This window comes from Meriones unguiculatus, chromosome 11, assembly GCF_030254825.1.
Source record: "Meriones unguiculatus strain TT.TT164.6M chromosome 11, Bangor_MerUng_6.1, whole genome shotgun sequence".
Taxonomy (NCBI): domain Eukaryota; kingdom Metazoa; phylum Chordata; class Mammalia; order Rodentia; family Muridae; genus Meriones; species Meriones unguiculatus.
In genome coordinates this window covers 88,921,430-88,941,350 of record NC_083359.1, presented here as the reverse complement: position 1 = coordinate 88,941,350, position 19,921 = coordinate 88,921,430, and the positions used below count along the sequence as shown (strand labels likewise).

Genomic DNA, 19,921 nt, shown 5'->3' with positions numbered 1-19,921 from the left:
CTGCCCTAGACTTGACAAAGCTATTCAAGGCTGGAAATGGCTCCAGCCGTCCTCTTCCCACCAAGGTTCCTATGCTTTCCTTCGTCCCGACTAACTACTTCATTACAGTCTGCCTCCAGGCTGGAATTGCCCTGCTTAAGCCTCAAATCATTATAATTACCATTATTAGAAATAGCTGCGGGGGAGGCATTGGGACACCAAGACAAAATATATGAGTGTGCCCACTGTCCCTAGAATTACTCCTTTGGAGCTCAGGGGACCACAAGGCATGAGGGTTCTACCGAAGCCAGTGAATGCCACGGCTGTCAGGTCCACTCACCCCACCTGTCAAGAGGGGGATGTGGTGGGGTTCATTTTTTTAATTGACACCTTCCCCTCTCATTCCATGCTCTCCCATCTCAACCTAATTCTTCCTTTTATCTTTTTTTTTTTTTTGCCCCCTCTGAGAAGGAAAAAAAAAAATCCACCCCTCTGCTACTTGAATACAGCAAAGAGAAAAAAAAAAAACCACACGGGGAACAATGACATGTACATTATCCCCCAGAAAATACACAAATCTTAACAAAGGCGCCCGTCAGGAAATGCACCAAAAGTCAGAAAAATAATTGTCAGCCAAGTACGAGGCAGGCAAACAAACTGGACAGACAGAGGAGCGATACATGGAAAGAAAGGGCAGCAAGGCAGGATGCTAAGAGAGGTGGGAAGAGAGGAAAACTTGTTTAAAAATCAGTGGGAGAATGAGGCAGCTAAAAAACGGTAAAGAAAAAGAAAAAAGACATGATAAAGATTCAGCGGTTTCAGAGCCTTGGTTAGATGCCCAAATGAAGATTAGAGTTCTGTTCTCTTGAAAGAAAGAAACCTGGAATGTGGAAAAGCCAGAAAGTAGACAGTGCACGAATATCTTTGGCTTTCAGCATATGAGAAGCATTTTCTGCCTTTGTTTTGAGGAGATTCCAGGTTAAGGGTGTGTGTGTGTGTGTGTGTGTGTGTGTGTGTATGATGTCATTGGCTGAGATCCTAGGAGACAGTGTAAGTAGATGTACCCACTAGGTACCTGGTACTGTCCACCCTGACCTTCAGCAGTCTCGAGAAATCTGCCCACAGTACTGAGAGCACGTGGTTGAGCCCCGGGGGAAAAGCTGCTCTCCTAAGGATTGCTCGGTAACACCTCAACAATCTTTTTTTTTTTTTTTTTTTTTTTTTGAAGTAATATTGAGTACAATCATATAGGTCCTTCATATAACTTTATAATGAATTGGATCAATCCCTGAATTAGGGGGCTGGAGAGATGTGGCAGCGGTTAAGAGCACTCTTCTTGCAGAAGACACAGGTTCGGTTCCCAGTACCCACATGGCGGCTCACAGCCACCCATAACTTCAGTCCCAGGAGATCCACGGCCTTTTCCTGACCTCCTTGGGGACCAAGCATACACATGGTACACAGACACATGTGCAGGCAAAACAGGCACACATGTAAAATAAACCTAGGCCTTTTTCAAATACAATAAGAAATGATGAAAGTCCATCCGTTCTTTGGTATTGCTACTTGCCCTTTAAAGACTTTTCAATTTTGATCATGCGTAAGGTGTCGTTTCCATGAATAACCCGCCCAGTTTCAGGCACACAGTTTAATGAGTCTTGACAAGCATTTGTTTCCTCTTCTCTACCCACATCCTAGTCTCTGTAGCTTAGATCTTAAAGTGCCCCTCCAAAGCTTTGTCCCTAACTTATGTTTTTAGAGAAGGCGAGATGGATTCAGTGAGAGGCCTTTGAGGCTGGTCTCCTGTCTTTGTTGTTCTTCCTGACTGCTATGAAGTGGGCATCTCTGCTCAAGCAAGAATTCCTATCACAGTGTGCTATCTCTCAGAGCCAAGGGGCCATGGTTTCGACCAGCCAGCCCAAGCAACCTGTTTTTCTCTATAGGTCAATTATCCAGTGCACTCGTTGGAGTAATGCAGAGTGGACTAACTCAGAAAATTTTATGTCTGCAGTTTGAGGAGCATTAGCAAATAGATCCCTCACTTCTTATCGGCCACGCCGATCAAAACAAGGCATTTCCTTGACCACCACAAAGTTCTCTCACGGCTTCGCTTAATTAGCAGTGCCTTCCCTTGTCCCCAGCAATCACTGAATAACATTTTAGAACAGATGATCTCTTTTCTTGATATAGATGAGCTTTTCTAACATTTTATTCTATAAATGAAATCATATAGAACGTAGGCTTCTTGTGCCGAGACTGTCTTGCTTGTTTATATCTTAGTTATCGCAAAAATAATATTTTGAGATGTTTTGTTGTTTTGTTGTTTGGCTTAGCAGTTTGTTGCTTTTTCTTATAGTATTCCATTGTAGTCATATTTCAGAACTTATTTATCCATTCGGCTATCGATAGATATTTGGATATCTATGGCTTAAGGTTCTTTTATGCACATTTGTATACAAGTTTATAAGAACCATTTAAGTAGTCAGTCTTTGCTACTTTATGGGTTCTCCTTTTTTCCACCCTTTATCCCTTGCTTTCGCCCCTTATCACTAGATAGAAGAGAAAGAAAGATAGAGGGGAGGAGGAGAAAAAGAGAGAGAGATCCCTGAATCTAGTTTCATTCTTCATGTTTCTTCTTTGAGAATGACTACTAGCAAACCACAACCAATCTCCCTGAATGACCACCAACCACTAACCCCACCTAGCTGGGCTCTAGCATTTATATAGCTTCTAAAATATTTCCAGAATTCCAAATGTCACACAATTGCAGAAAGCATCAGGAGCTATCAAAACCATGCCTCTGCTACAGCATGAGGCAAATCATAATCAGCTCCTGTGAAGTCGCCCCATACAGCCTCACACCTGGGATTAAAACAACATATTCTTAGAATATTTGTGTGTGTGTGTGTGTGTGTGTGTGTGTGTGTTTTAAAGAAACCCAAAATTCTGAAATTTTCACTACACCATTTGTTTTCACTCCTCTTAGTTAAAAACCAGGTTATTATTAAATGTAGCTATATACTCAATGGCATACGAACCAGCCAGGTCTCAATGAGACCTTGAGATCTTTGTTTATGTTATTCTTTCCCTTTTATGCATATGTACAGTGGACATTAGTCAATCCCACCGCCCAGTCTCCTCTCCTAGTCCTCTCTCTCTCACCGAAACCCAGCAAGACTCCATCCCATTTATATATATCCTCTGTGGGCGTGGCCCATTGCGTCCACTCAGAATTGCTTATGGGAGCACAGACAGTCTTTAATCAGCTACACCACAAGAGAAAAAGACACCCTCTTCCCAGTAGCTATCAACTGCCAATAGTCCCTCAGGGAAGGGTATATCCTCAAGAGCTCCCCCTCTTTCCGCACTGAGATATTGAGGTGCCCAGGCTCTTGCAGGTCTTCTTCAGGCAATGGTATCTGCAAGTGGGCCCATGAATGCAATGGCATGTGTCCAGAAGGCAGGCTTTTGCTGCAGAGCTTCTTATCCCTTGCCTCTCACACTCTCACCTCTGCAGTGTTCCCCGAGCCTTGGAGAGAGTGAAATAGATGTCCTGTTTAGGGCAAAACACTTTGATATTGCCTCCCTCTGAGTTGGATTCATTGACGTTTTTCACACAAGGCATTTTAAATGAGATGTTATGTATGTTGTAAAGCCGTTTTCATGTTTAGGCAGGTAGCTCAAATTATTCCATTTTAAAACTTAACTGGCATCAAGATAATACCTCCCGGAAAATGGAGAAGTCTTAATTATCATTTGTTTGAATAGATCAGTGGTTCTGCTAGCAAAGGGTTGGATGTCCTGATTTTCCCACATTCCTGTCCAGTTTCCCTCTCTTCCAGAAACCGTCTCTTTGTCACCACACCGCTCCACCCTTCCACTGTCATTCGTGTCATCACCCCACAGTGCCATCAAGGCTGGGTAATATTTGTGTGGATATCTGGTTCCTTCTGGTGGGTGTGTTGGTTCAATGGTACCAATTTTGGGACAGGTCCCTTACAGACTGGGAGGCCTTTTTCTCTTTACAGTGTCCGTGTCGCCTTACAATAGTATGTGCTATCACAAACTCTGGGATAGATGAACATCGTCTAAGAAGCTATAGTTCAAAAACTAAACTAACCACCCCCTTTAAGGTAAAATACCTTTAAAAAATGATTTAGTTTTATTCCTTTTAAAGCACTAAGTGTAAATCTGTGTGTCTGGATGTGGGTGTGTGCGTGTGAGTGTACCTACCCAGGGAGGTGAGATGAAGGTTCCTCAAAGCTTCTGGGGCTGGGGTTATGGGTGACTTTGAGCTGCCTAACATGGGAGCTGGGAACTGAACTCAGGTCCTCTGCATGAGCAGTACCTGGTTTAACCACTGAGCCACCTCCCCAGTACCAAGGAAAGTATCTTAAGTGTCACAAAGATTCTGGTGCAGGGAGGAGTGCATACGCTTGCACACAGCTAGGTTATATATCTGTCGAGAGCCTCTAACCTGCCTGCTCATGCAGCCTGAATAAGCTGCACATTCAGCCCTCTTTTGAGTAGATAGCAGGAGCGGTGTTTGAGTGTGGGTTTTATTCTTTTGAATATTGGCTTGCTGCTGTGTTTTCAGGCTGTATTTGATGGTGCTCCATTCCTTACCATAGCTTATTCGGAGACCCAAAGAACACATGCTGGCGAGTGGCTTCCCTCACTACTAAACTGGACTGTGGTTAGTGATTATTGAGAACACTGAGCCAGGAGTTGGTCTAGTCAGTTTTACTACAAAAAAACACAGGCATTTTCCTATCTTCTCGTTTCTAAAAGCTGATACAGCAATTTGCTTAAATTCGCTGTCTTGAAAAGTTTGAGATAGTTCCCCCTCCTTTCTTTTCGTCTTTCTTCTTCCCTCTTTCTGGAACTGGCAGCGTCCTCCAGGACACAATATAGTGTTAGTATATTGACTGTGGGTTATGTGGTGTGTGTGTGTGTGTGTGTGTGTGTGTGTGTGTGTGGTGTCTGTATGTGTGTGTGTGTGTGTGTGTGTGTTCCAAAAGAACCTGAGAGACAAAATAAGATATATTAAGCTCTTAACATTTTATATTTTAATTCCAGGGTTCACTTGCTCTCTAGTCCCAGGCACATTTGTGGTGAATAAGTATATAAAATAGTAAACAAAATTCAGACGATCCAAATGTAAAGTCTCTGTTTTTGTGAAAGCGGCAGCCAGCCTCACAGACCTAGAAGGAGACAAGTGAGGACATACACAGTCGCACCAGACAAGAGACTGGAATTTAGGAAACAGCGAGACAGTGATGAAAGCTTAGTGGCCTAGACTACGAGAGCATACTGTTCATGGACCCATTGCCATGGGTCCAGTGCCCCAAGGCTACAGTTATCCCTATTATGATCCAGGACCATTTGAACAGAAGATGGTAAACCAGCACTTGGTGCCGTATGTTTTATATGACTACATGATGGAAATAAAAAAAACCCATTTTAAATTAAAATTTACCTCTAAAAATTACTGAAGACTCGGTTGTTCCTTTGAGGCTGCCGTAATTTAATTAACGAAGAGCTAATTTTTCCCCCTCTTCCTTATCCATCCTTCCTTTCCCTTACAGAAGAGGCCTAGCCTGGCTGTGCAGCGAGCCCAGCGATCCACATGGCTCTCCCTCCCCGGCACTGGGATTGCCAGCACGTGCCACCTCATGTAGCTTTTGTTATTGCTGGAAGGGATTATAGAGCACAGTCTCTCAGACCCTATGTTTGCATGGCCAGCCGCTTGACGGACTAAGCCATCTCACCAGCCCAAGATTTGCTTTCTAAGACAGGGATGCTGGTTCAGTTGTCTGTGTTGTTCTGTGAAACGGAGGGGCTGATGACAGCATCTGTGGGGTGTAGAAAAGATATCTCTGAACTCTGTTGGCCAAGAAGACTTTTTTTTTTTTATAAAATTCTTTTCAGTGATTCAGAACTCATATGATTTAGATGTATTATTCAGGATTCTTTATTGCTCAAAACAGACTGGGGCAGATTTTTTTTTTTTAGGATTATAAATTACAGTTTCTATTAACAAGCAGCCGTCTTAAAGCAGTTAGAAAGAGGTTTACACCTTTGATACCCTGTAGCCACAACAGAGCAAGGACACATGTTTATTGGCGCACATGGCCCTTTGCCCCTATCATTTACATACAAGGAATTATGTATAAGGGAGTGACTACAGGAAGGTAGTGTTCCAGGGTTGGTTGAGCTGGTGGGATAGAAACTGACCTTTTGTTTCTTTCATTTTCACTATGTCACAGTAATAAATGGTGAGAGTATTTTAATAAGTCCCCTGTTCTCCACTGTAGTTACAGAGTCTAGATGAAGACAAGAATGTGAGTCTGGTGTCCTAGGAGGCCAGAGGTTGTGGTGTGTGTGTGTGTGTGTGTGTGTGTGTGTGTGTGTGTGTGTGTGATTTATGAAGTGCTGTGCCCACAATGAAGTACTAGATTGAAAATCAGCTACATTGAAAGAGAGAAAAAAGTCGCCCTCAGTTCCAACAGTAACTGTAAACCCGAAGCCAACAGCTTATGCTTTAATCCTTTTACTCTAGAAATTTCTTTAACCTTTTTAGGTGAAATTGTACCCCACCTGGAAATAGACAAATTCACAGGCAAGAGGAAAAGCTGAGAGTTGTAGTTTTCCTCTAAGTACCAAATTAAAAAACAAAACGAAACAAAAACAACTAAGTCTAGCTTTGAAAGGCTGTCTTCTGGGGGTTCCTGGGGAGAAGGGTTCTTTTGGCATGCCTGATGCATGGAGAAACCAAACCAGGGGAATCTACAGATCCTCTTCTCTGCCTCAGGTGAGGAAAGACTCAAAGCCTCCAGCTTTAAGGTATCTGCATTATTTATGCATTGGAGGACTCCTGGTGCATGGACGGTCAGAGAGAGGCACACAGCCAGATTGCCAGTACCATAGTAGACCCATTCTAGATCGATGATAGATAGAAGGCAGGCAGACAGACAGTGGGATGACCACATGGGGGGCAGTAGTATTAAGGTTTGAATTTGTGTGTCTCTCTAGGGCAACTTCTATGTTGTAAACCACCTTTGTCTTCACCTCTGACTTAAAAAATGAAAAGAGAGGAAAATCAGGTAGTTACAACTTCACTCAAAAAGGACCCTGTGGCGCTCAGTTTAACTAAGGTTGAGCTTTTGTTTAGCTTCGTACAGAACAGCAGTGAACAGCTCCGGGCCGGCTTGCTGCTTGAAAGGACCAGAGGCATGGCTTCGGAGAGTGATCTGGAGTGAATGACAGTGACGAATGTGCGATGGTAATGAGTGACTTTATAACGGAGCAAGAGATGGCTTGCCTTGCATGCTAGTCAGCGAGCTTAAGGTCTGGCACAAAGCTTTGATTCCAGGAGGATCTCGGGCGAACAGCAATGTAAGGCAGTGAGGAAGCATCCTACCCTAGGGGATCTCTGCTAGCTCAAGGTTGGTGCCTGTGTGTGTGTGTGTGTGTGTGTGTGTGTGTGTGTGTATTAGTCCATTTGCAGGCCTTCCACACAAGTGGCCATCAAGGGTGGCATACTTAGATGGCCATGGCAACACTGGTATTTACTGTCCTGTTTTGTTCAACTGCTTCATTGCATCAAATTCTTAGACTTGGTTGATTCTGAAGCATGGAGTTGCTCCTTCCTTCCTTCCTTCCTTCCTTCCTTCCTTCCTTCCTTCCTTCCTTCCTTCCTTCCTTCCTTCCTTCCCTTCCTCCCTCCCTCCCTTCCTCTCTCTCTCTCTCTCTCTCTCTCTCTCTTTGTCTCTCTCTTTCTTTCATTCTTTCCTTCTTCTCCCCACTCTCTTCAAGGAATCCTCAGGACTCTTGGATCTAACTCTCCTAGCCATCTGCTATTTTGATATTTTTCATCCAATCCCCACCTCCCTCTCCTGCTGTTAGAGGTGATGTATGTCCAGCCTGTGCTTATGCGTAGACCTATATGCTGTATCCCTGAGAATTTATGAGGTACTGGCTAAGAGATTGTGTGTCATCTTTCATTTATCTGTCCTGTATGTTTCTAAAATTGATTTCAAGGAAATCTAGGATTTTTGTCAGACAAGTGGGCTACGACTGGCTGAAGCTTAGGCCTATCTGCTAATACTGTAAAATGTTTGAAATGGTGAATTAAACTATGCCTTATGGGATAGATTTAAATGAACCATCAGCAAAACTGGGGCCTTACTAAGGGCATCAGGATGCATTATCCTGAAGTCCACCCCCCAGTGTGGGTTATTCTTCAGTGTACAGACTTCCTAGCTATGTTCTAGGCAAGCAGAAGGAGGAGGGCGCTGAAGTGAGCATGCTTGTCCGAATTACTCCTTTTAAAAGAACCTCCTCAAAACTCCTATGCAACAAGTCTACATGCAAATAATTACGCAGTATGTAGGCCCATGGCCACTTTTTGTTGCAGTGGAGACTGAGAAATCTCACTGTGGTTCTGACATATCATTTGAGCAAATTGGACTCCTGTTGCTAGGAAGGAAAGGTACAATGGCTATTGGCTAAGAAACTGGAAGTCTAATGGGGTCTTATGGCTGCATTTAATTCATCTCAATTATTTCACTTCTATATTTTGCTCTACCCCAAAGAAAGCATCAAAAAATAAAGGCAGACTTCAGGAATGCCAGGGGACCCCAACCAACCAAGGCAGTGTCTAATGTGTCTGATGCTAGGAAGCTGTGGTTAGAAATTCAAAAGCCCACATCAAGCTCAGCAGCAGATGGCTCCTTGTTTATTTCTAGTCTACTCTGACACCTTTGGAAGAATCTCTTTTCTCTTCCCATCCTTCCTTACTGCGTCAGGTTATGACTGAGATATCCATAAAAGTTTCCCAGAATTATTAAAGTACTGCCAATTCTGATACCCTGCACATGTCTACTGAGCACGTGCTTCCTGAGCAGAGATCCTCTTACATGGAACAAGACTAATCAGGGAACCACTGGCATTTCTCAGTTGGGTACCTCATATCCTCAGACCCATCACCTTGTTAGAACGGAAAACAATTCCTATAAGTAGGTAATATAGCCAATGGAGACTATGCCCTTAACTATAACCCCTGTGCACCCTTCATGGCCACACGGTACCTGGCTTACAGTATGACCCTGTGTGCTTGGAGGCACAGGAGTTATCTACACAAAACGTCATAGCCATGGCCTCTGCTCTCAGGGAACAGTTGATCAGATGGTAGGGGATGGGTAGGTAATCTGAGGGCATTTTATTGGAAGTAGGCCAAAACCATTAGTTGAGCTATGTCTGCTCCTGTCCTACTCAACAACACAAGGGGAGATGGGACAGGGAGAAGGAGAAGGATTGTGTTTTGACTGAGTACCTGTCATCTGACAGACTGTCTCATGTGACATAATAATGTTCAAAGTAGTCTTTTTATTTCTGGCACCAGACTTGCAAAGCAGTATTTCTATTTGCATGTAGAAGATGGGGAAACTGAGCCTAGGAGATACAGAACAAGTGGCAAAACTGACACTAAAATCCATATTTTTTTCTACGATATTGCTTTGCCTCTCCTAGAGAAAAAAAAATAGCGAAGCAGGAAATTTGAACTTTATAGTGAAAAATAGAAGGAACCCATGGGCCACAGATTGAGCAATGGGCTGGAAATTAGAATTACTGAATTCCATCTTTCCCGATGCTGCCCCGCAACTTTGCTTTATCATTGCAGGCCGGGTGCTCAGAGTGCTGTATAAAGGATGGAGCTCCACAGAAATGACACTTCATCTTCATAGCGAGAGCCGCATCCCCACTTTTGCCCTTAGAAAATCGGGTTGATCACATTGTTTCTTCATCAAAGTGCTCTAATGATTGCTAGGTTGCAAAGGGCCGAGAGAACCACAACTAAGGTGCCTTTTAAGCAGCACAGCTTGTCAACACAGTCACTTGGAGAAGTGTTCTTGTATCTTCTAATTGAGCGTAGTCATCTAAATGTTAAGTGCCCAGAGAAGGTGGTGGTGATGGTAACAATAGATGTTCAACAGTAATCAGCAATAAAGGCGTCCAGCCTGTCAAAGCTGAGGTCAAGGCTGCTGAGCATTTTCTACCGAGGAGAATTTACTCCTGCTCTGAAGTATCTGATTATGGTGTTAACAGAGCAGGAGCCCATGTGGAGGAGGATGGCCCCCTCTGGCTGCTATCAGAAATCGTGGATTTCTTCCCTTGCTTCATGTTTGGACATGAGACTGAGAATAAGGGATGTCCAGTTCCAGAGATCCAGGTGCTTCCAGTTAGGTTGACTTTTCCAAGGTCGGCAGCTCAAATCCATGAGCCGTGTGCATACAGGAGTCCTCTCCTGGCCTCCCTCATGCATTGCAAAGCAGTCAGTATCAATAAGTCACCTATCTGTGCTTCAAATTACCCAGGAAACAGTAGATTACAGTATAGCGATATAATTGGTGACTTTAAGTACCTTGGAATAAAGTGTTAATTTTTATTTTCATTTTTAAAACCTTAAATTTGTATGTATGTGCATGTATGTTTATATGTATGAATATTTTTATGTATGTTTGGTTGCATGTGAGTATATATATTTGTATGTGCATATATGTATGTATGTTTGTTTGTATGCATGCATGTTTGTATGTGTGTTCATGTATATTTCTATGCATGTGTGTATATATGTATGCTTGTGTGTATGTATGTATATTTCAGAGCCATAAAGCACAGGTGGAGGTCAGAGGGCCAGGTACAGGCATTAGTGCTTTCTTTCTGTGTTGTTCCTGGGAATTGAACTCAGGTCATGAGCCCTAGCAGCAATCTCCTTTAACCTTGGAGCAAGCATGAAGACCCTCCTTCCTACTTTTTAGCTGAAGAAGAGCAAAGCCAGCTTGTAGGTGTCGGTGTATGCAGAAGTACTTTTCCTGTTTGGCATTTGAGATGTGTGAAGGACTCTGAGCAGAAGATCAGCTCTAGCCCAGCCGGATTCCAGGTCTTCGCTTTGAGTATGGTACCTGTAGGTAAAACTGACGACAGGCGGTGTGATGTGAGCATGATGTAGCACAGTGATGTCTCGCTAAGGCATCCTTACCTCACCTCACATGTGTTTTTGGAAAATTCTGTGGCATTGTGTGGGGTGGGGAATGAACATGGCCGGCCATTTCACTTTTTTCTCTGAGTAGCCTCATTCCCTTCTATTCCAGTTAAGAAAATATTCCTGGTTTCAAAATATTCCCTTTCAAAAAAAAATTTACTGTGCTCTCATTCTCTCTCTCTCTCTCTCTCTCTCTCTCTCTCTCTCTCTCACTTTTTCTCTGCCCTCCTCCTCCTACTTCTCCCCTGTCCCCTCTCTCACCTTCTCTGATCAAGTTCCGTTGCCCCAGACAATCCAATGAGAAAGCAAGGCTTCAACAGGCAGAGGGCATTCCTAGAGAGCAACAGATTCCCAGTGACTGAGTGCTGGCCCGCACTCTCATCTTCCGGTTTGAAATCTTCTTCCTTTTCCAACAAATCCTGCAGATTCCCTGTTCCAGATGAAAAGGGTCTAGGCTTCCTTCCTTGTCTGTCCCCCTTCTCCTTAGCATTGCTACATACATGAGCCATGCATGTTTGTATGTGATACCCATTTCAAACCACAGAAGAGAAGGACCACTGACCACTGATAAGTTTCAGTTATCAGTGGTTATATTTATATTCTTGGTCTGTTGCAGAGTAATATATCAGACCATTGTATGTATATTTTTTGGTCTCCTAGATACGCCTCCGTGTAGAGCAGCCATGACTTAGTGTGATTTTAAAGTTGCTATGTGTCTCTAAGTCTTATGTGGCCATCTTCATGCTGGGAGCAAAGGCATTTGGCAATTGCCACCTGAAAAATGGGCAAAGTCGTAATTTGTTTGTGACCTTTTTAGGCCTACAATTAAAACAGTTTTAAGTTAATGAAGCTTTTGAATAGAAACATTCCCAAGGGTTGCTCAGCTGTCTTAGATTTGGCTTGAGGTACAGCGATGTGACCAATATAATACCTACTGTTTTGCTATGCCCAAGATTAAACAGCTTTAGAATTTTATGTGTGTGTGCACACTTGCACACACATACATATATATGAATAAGACTGAGATCTTGGAGATAGGGCTTTTTCAAATAGAATAGCAATATTTCTTCTTCCACTTCCCGATACAGACATAGGTATATGGTATTAAAATGCTACACATCAAGCTGCCCGTGAAGCAGGAACTAGCTCCAAAATGAAGATATTTAGCTGCTGTGATCAAGAGCACCCACAAAATTTAATCTCTTTCAACAAAATCATTTGTCAAGAAAAATAAAGGCATTCTGCTGATTATACAAACCGACTAGCAGGAGGATTTCAAATATATGTTCAAAATTAAGAGAATTAACTCCTTTATTAGAAACACAAGTTATTGAGAGATCATATCACTTCATCAGTTTAGAATACAGAGATGTGTGTGTGTACACACACATGTGCATTCATACATGCATACATACACGCTTACCTGCCTGCCTGCCTTTGTGTTTCCATATTTCTGTGTGTCTCCCGGTGAGCCAGCTTCTTGTGGCTCAGCTGATTCCTGTAGCTTCCCAGTTCTTGCTGGCTGCTAAAAGTGATGATGTGAATCAGAGGACAGGTCAAGAGATAATTAAGTAGAAATAAGAACTCTGTATGCAACCTGTTTGGAAAGAGGCAGTGAATCCACCTAATCAATTCTGATTCTTCTGGCTTTGTTGCCTAAGATCAGCTTCAGTCGTTAGAAGAGGCACCAAGATCTCTATCAGCTAAGGCTAAATAATAAAAAAGGCAGATTTCCGACAAAAAACCCACTTGCTTCTTAGAATTCCCATCACAAATTTTGAATCCCATGGCAGAAACATTTGGGAGGTTGGCTACATTCTGAGGGACTTTTCCTTTTACCCTGCTAAGAATGAGAATTGTCATGGGGAGAAAAAAAAACCCACAGCATGATTCCCTCCTTCCTTGTAAGATGTCAAAGGGCTAATGCTTTGCATTGGATGGTGTATCATTGGGGACCTCAACAGGTTGGTGAGAGCGGTCAGGGCCATGGTGGGTAGTAGGGAAAACTGGACAAAAATCTTTGTTTAAAGATGTACTCAGGAATGCAAGGAAGAAGGAACAAGCAAACAAGAGCAAGCAAAAAGCCTTCACAGGCTTACAGGAGGTTCAGTGATTGTGCCCCATTCAATCTACGCTGCTGAAGAAAGAAACTTCACACTAGTATCTCATGGAAACATGTTACAGGGAGAGAGATTTATCTTGGCCCCCGGTTTTAGAGGAACAGCCATTCTTGAACGGGAAGGTGTGCTTGGGCATCTTCCATGATGTCAGGAGCATGAGGTAGTTGCTCGTCCATTTTGGTGGATTGGAAAGTAGAGAATGGATGGATATGGGCTGTATCTTTTAAGGTCTCCCTCCCCGCCTCCTCCCCCCCATGGCTTGTTATCTGCCAGCCGAGCCTTGTATCAGAGGTGCAGCAACCTCCCTAAAAAACCTGGGGACCAAATCCGGACCCAGACCATACCGGTGTGCTTGGCTTCTCATCCAGATCAAGACAGAGCTAAAACATTACAAGGAGCATGGCGAACGAGAAGAGTAGCATTAATGCTACCCCCAAATTGTTAAATATCCCGCTAATCTCTTTTCCATATGTAGCTATTTGGATAGTAGATAGTTAGTAGATATTAGATAGTTTTAACGGGCACAGCCAACTCATTAAAGTGGGACAGGAATGTTAGTATGTTGCTCTGATACTTTCAGTAATTATTTCTAACAACCAGTCAGTGTTCTTCAGTTTTCAGTGCCATCACCCTAGAAACAGACAAGTGTTGATGAGTAGCGTTCATTACTATAGCTGGTTGTGGGACAGAGGGAGGAAATGGTACATTTTTGTTTTTTCCCTTCCAAACCCTTGTGGACAAAACAATAGTTGAATAAAATGTTCAACTCCTACGTTTTTAAGTGCTGGAGGTTTTGAGCATGTTCAACAGAGAAAGACCAAGCCTGTCGTTGATCGTGCATGAACACCTGCTTTAGGAGATCCATGGGCCGTCCAGGCCAGTGTGTAAGCTCAGCTGTCTGGTGCTGAGTCCCATCATTTGGCGGATAAATAGTCAGTACGTGATAATGACAGTGAGTGAACAAACAGATGCAAAACATTTTTACTGTAAATAGGATGTTAGACTTTAAACAAAGCTGAATGTGGAAAATGTGTATTCCCTTTCACATTTTCAAGTGTTTCACCGCTTCCTTAAAAACCACTTCAAATGTAATAAACATTTATGGTGGAGCCAGTGTTTGTAATCCTGAATTTTCCTTAAAGAGTCTTTCCCTGGGGGCCAGGATGGGTGGGAGTATGCAAGTTTGTGTGTGTGTGTGTGTGTGTGTGTGTGTGTGTGTGTGTGTTTGTATGTATGGGGTGTGTGTGTGTGTGTTTGTATGTATGGGGTGTGTGTGTGTGTGTGTGTGTGTGTGTGTGTGTGTGTGATTTCCTGAATATTCACACCTAACCCTTAGGTGGCCTTTCTTATTAAAATGCATGTGTATGTGTCTTTGTATATGTGTGAAATATCTGAGAATACAGTATTTAGAGCCCATTAGTGAGGGTAAAAATGTACAGATAAACTATATCATTTATGGTTATGATATGGCTACTGTCAAAATAACATGCTATTTTGACAGTTGCTTTATCTTTGCTCTCACTGAGTCTACAATAAGAAACTAGTTTCTTAGCAACTAAAATATAGTCTCAAACAGAAGCATGAAAAAAATCCCACAAAAGAGGGGAAAAAAAACCCTCCATAGCTGGTGTCTGGGTAAGGCTTTCCTGTTACGTGGGAATGAGATGAAGCTGGTCTGAGGCAGTAGGGTGTCCCCTGCTGGTTCACCACCCTTGGATAGCATCCTTGGTGGAGGCAGCTGCTTCCCAGAGGAACCGGATGCTAAAACAAGATGTAGCTTGCAGAATATTTAGGGAAAGACTATCACTGTCTTTCTTTTTCTTTCCTTCCTTTAAGTGTCTTTTTATTAAGTAATTGTTTCTTTCCTTGTGGGCAACTAGAAAGTTACTAGCATATAAGAAAGCCTGCATTCCTGTCAGTGTTCGCTGCGCCTACTAGCGAGTGGCTTATATGTCTCCTGTTTTTGAAATGGCAGTGATAAAAGCATGAGGAAGCAAGGGGTTGGGGGTACCACCTACATCAAGCCTGTTGGGTTATATCTTTAAAGCACTGAAAAGCTCTAATACAGCAATTCTTAAAATATAGTCCCAAGATCTCCTAAGCCCTTCCTGGAAGACCACAGGGCCAACACTGTATTGATAATAATATTAATAAGACTATTATCTTTTTTCACCCTTGTGTGTGTGTATGTGTGTGTGTGTATGTGTGTGTGTGTATGTATGTATGTATGTGTATGTGTTTGTGTTTATGTGTGAGAGAGACAGACAGACAGAGCAGTAAAAAGAGACAGAGAGAGCAATAGAAAAAGAAAGATAGCGAGAAGAGAGACAGATAGAGCTACAAAGAGAGACAAACAGACAAACACTTTTCCAGGGTCCAGGGATTGGTTAAAGAGACAGAAATGAAATGTCAACTGTCTTCTATTAAGTCAGACAGCGAAGAGGCTTGCAAAACTGTAAAACAGTTCCACCATTATTCCCATTTTGTCTCCAAATACCTTTTTTTATAAAAGTATATTGTGTATTTTAAGGTGTTATTTAATTTTGCATGAATTAATAAGCTCTCCAAAATTCTTAGTCTACACTTTCTAATAAAGCAATGTTAATAGGAATAGCCCATCTAAATGGATTCTCTCAGTATAGAAGTCTCATTTTCTTAATATTTAGGTATGAGTTTTTGTTTTTATGTTTATATCTGTTCTGCCTGTGTGCATGTATATGTATGACATGGATACCTGGTGCCTGAGGCTGTCAGGAGTAAGTGTTGGCTCCCCTGAACTTGGAGTTACAAATGATTGCGCATCAACATAAGGGTATTGGTGACTGACCACAAGTTTGCCACAAATGCCACAAATGCTCTTACATGCTGAGGCATCTGTCCAGCCCTTAATACTGTAAGTGGATCCCCAGCCAAAACATTTGAGAATACCGATGTCTCAAGTCTGTCTGCCCATACCTGTGCATGAGTTAGGACAGTTTATTGCGTTTTAAATCTGTGGAGATCTTCAAAGTGACTTTCCAGAGTCAGAGAAGTTCTAGGAGCCAGGGAGGTAGTTTGTCTGTTTGGACCTTCCAGAACTTTCTGCACCCTTAATGCTGTATTATTCCAAGAGACACTCAGCTCCCCCAAAAGGTGACCCACCTCTGCCTTTATTTTCATGGCAACTTCAAGAGCAGTGAATGGCCTCTCCTCTGCCATCTCGTTCCCCTCTCTCTGTAAAGCCTGAGAACCAGATTGCCATTCCAGAGCAGGATGGGAGAAATAAGACATTAGGGGAGAATGCAGAATGTGGGTGGAGGAGAGGGGGGAATTGCTAATTAAGCTCTATTAAATATTAATTGAAATATAAATTCAAAACCTCACCAATTCATGACAGTTATACAATCTAATTAAGTGCTAGGGCCTGTTGCCCCACAGTGTCACTCTGTGGATTAGGGAATGCAGTGATTTTCTGCTCATAAGCACTGTGAAGACTTTATTAATCCAAGGTATTTGCCAATAAAGTAGATGGGGAAGTTGGCAATAATCAGGGTTTTATGGAACATTGAAGAGCTAGAGGGCCAGTGCCAATACAGTACAGATTTGTTGAATGGCAATGGTCAGATGAGTAATGTTTGCAATATTCTGGGGCAGGAGAGATGGGATCCTTTCCCACCATTCACATTTCTGTGGGTATTTTCTGCTAAGAGAAGATACAGGCCTTGGGGGGCGGGGGAGGAATGGCTCACTGGGATAAGGTTTTTTTTCTGTACAAGCATGAGGACCTAAGTTCAAATCCCCAGCCAAGATGGTTGTATGTGTGCATGTGTAACCTCAGTGCTTTGGGGAGGCAGAGAGCTGAGGTTTACAGTCCACTTCCTGGCTCAGTGAGAGACCCTGTCTTGAGGGAATAAGGCTGAGAGTGACCCTGTTCTCCTTTGGCCTGCCTACAGATATACACATGGCTGCATAGGTGCACAGGCACGTGCCTGTCTCTCACTGTCTCTCTCTCTCACACACACACACTCACACACACACACAAACACAGGGAGGGCGAGAGGGAGGGAGAAAATGTGTATTAAATCCCCCAGAAGCAATTTCAATTTTATAAATTTCTCTTCAAGAGTAATTTTATGATTTATTCTTCAATTTTTTTGGCCTGAAGTTTTCAAAGAAATCTTATTTGATGGTGTGTGTGGCGGGGGGGGGGGGGGCTGTTGCAAACATGGCCAAGTCTGTGTTTGGGAATACGTTGCTGACGCACGTGATGAAAGAACAGTAATCACCTGTGCCGGTTTCACTTCTGCTCTCAAAACGTTCTTCTCAGAAAGTAAAATAAAAATGACACTCGGTATGTTGTCTTCATTTAGTTTTTTTTTAAATTTGCTTTGTAACTTTTAAAAAGTGCAAAAGATGTGTCTGGGATTTTCTTTTTCAATTCTGTGTATCTGTGTGGGTGCTCATGCTTGCGTGTTTGATAGTGCATCCATACATGCACACTTTCGTGTGTGTGTGTGTGTGTGTGTGTGTGTGTGTGTGTGTGTGTGTGTATGTGTGCATGTGTGTGTTTACAGGTGGGCCTGGGTGACACTGAGTATCTTTTTCTCTAACACTCTCCGCCTTGTTTGATGGGGAAGAATTATTCACTAAGTCTGAAGTTCACCGATCAACCGGTCTGGCTGGCCAGTCTACATGGGTGATCCGCCTGTCTCCCTACTCCACCTCTTTACCCTCACCTTCATTGCAAGGATCTATGGGATCACACTGCCACATCCGCAATCTGTATGTGGGTGCTGGGGAATCCAGGTTTGAGATTTTTGTTTCAGATGGTTAACACTTCCGTTGTAATGCTTCTTAAAGATAGCTCCGCCTGGGTCTGTTTGTGCTGTATGTTGTTGTGGTTGCTCTTAGAGGGGTCGTGGGGGTGAATGGCTGTTCTCCCCTTGCAGACGTTCTTTATACCCATTTTGTCATTGTTTTTAGTACATTATTTCCCAAGTTCAAGATGATATTTCAGTAAAAATGCATTTGCCCTCTTGGCGTTCAGCCAGAACCGTTACTGAGTGCCACAGCCCTTGCCTGGTTGGTGCCGACCTCTCTGAATGTTGGAAATGATCATGGCCCCTTGTCCGCAGACCCCAGTGGCTCTCCAGCTGTCCTTGAAGGGAGAAGGAAACGTGTAACAGAACTGTGTCACAGATCACTCTGTTCCTCCGTATGTTAGCAATTTTATTGTGGTCTCTTTTATTTCCTTTTCAATTTGAGCCTGGGCAGTTTCCTGAAGGAATGCGCATGAAGGCTCCCAGGGTCAAGAGCTGGCAGGAATGTACTGAGAGCAGTTTGCTCCCTCTCAGAAGGTGGCCTGGGCAGCCTGAAAGAGCCCAGGACAGGGGGGCTTTCCCAGGAGCATTCCGGGGACCAGGTCACTGCTCTTTGTCTTGTTTGGTATGCAAATGGAAAAAGCAAGTCCTTCCGTCACTGGGTGGCCAGGCCTCTGGGCACACTGACCTCTGCCAGAGGAGACTGAGCAAGGGTTGGGGGTGGAGGACACTGGTGCCTGTATCTGTCAAGGCCTGCTGCCCATATGCCCATATGCCCCACTGGCCAGCGGATAGGAACATGGGTCTAGCTCTAGCAAGCAGGCAGAGAAGGCACCTTTCAAGAATTTGGCAATGCCCCCACCTCTTCACTTTGGAGTGTTTCTTTCCTTAAAGCCAGTGCTGGATCTTGGATCTGTGCTGCTGACGTTTTAGAACATGAGAAAGAGCCGCAGCAGGAGCCAAGTATCTGCCAGACTGTGTCGGGAGAGCCTTTATCATTTCTGTCAGATACATCACAACTCGCTTGTCTTACCATACATCTTCCTAAATGTGACAGAATATTCAGCTGTTATTAATTGAATACTCTCTAATTTAACTGCTTAGCGGGAGAAAGAGTGACTGGTTTGTTTCAACACGTAAAACTGGCATCAACCTGGGTGTGGGTTTCAGTAGAGTTGCATTGCAGGGCCTGGAAGAGTTATTGTCTATTCCTGTGGCATAGCTACTCACTTTTTGCAAGAGTGGCTAAAATTCAGTTTATTGTTCTAAAATGAATAGAGGACATTGTGGGAGAGAGACTGCGTGGGTGGGGGAGAAGGAGAGATTATAAGTGAATACATGAGCTTATGGGCTATTATTATTATTATTTCAGTATGTGTAGCTCATATGTCACAATCTCTGAAGTATCTCAACTCACCTGGATGGTGACACCAGGTGAGGCACCCTGCTCTCTATCTCAGTTTAAATTTTAAAAGGCAGCACTTGAATATTCTGTCTTTGTCCTTCTAACCCATAAAATACGTAGATCCTTACATTGCATCACTGCCCAGTAGGGAATGTGATGGTAAAATGTCAGAGCCATCTTTATGAGGCTAAGAATTTTAGGGATTAGAATTTAAGAGACCAAGGTTGGATTTGGGGACACAGGACACAGCTTGCCTCTCTCAGGACCTTTGGTGAAAAAAATGAAAAGCTCACTCACTGTCCTTTACAACTACCCTAAGAAACATAACTAACCGTTTCTAGTCATCCCGTGTAGGGACACTCCAGTGTGTGTGAACCAGAGATCCTATTGAACTTGGGTGAATTTAAGCAGTACATTTACGGATACACAATTCTGTTTCTTTAGACATAAAAGGTGTTCTCAGCTTCAAAACTCATTAACATTTATTTTTCTCAACGAAATGAATTCAAAGGGCTTGGGTATAGCACAGTATATGAAACAAAACAAAGGGCAGTGTCCCTAACTCTGCCAC

The 19,921-nt window shown here is 43.1% G+C and overlaps 1 protein-coding gene across 6 annotated transcripts in view; it reads left to right on the top strand.

Annotated features, from left to right (window-relative positions):
* The window catches only part of Pbx1 (PBX homeobox 1), a 311,127-nt gene that overhangs the window by 161,940 nt on the left and 129,266 nt on the right, over positions 1-19,921 (top strand). Inside the window, exon 1 of one of the 6 annotated variants that reach the window (XM_060364630.1) lies at positions 6,682-6,793. The exons of the other annotated variants lie outside the window; for them this stretch is intronic. Within the exon in view, the coding sequence (XP_060220613.1) occupies positions 6,745-6,793 (49 nt within the window). The 5' untranslated portion in view covers positions 6,682-6,744. Of the gene's footprint in view, positions 1-6,681; positions 6,794-19,921 lie in introns of those variants that run through there. 6 annotated transcript variants of the gene reach the window in all.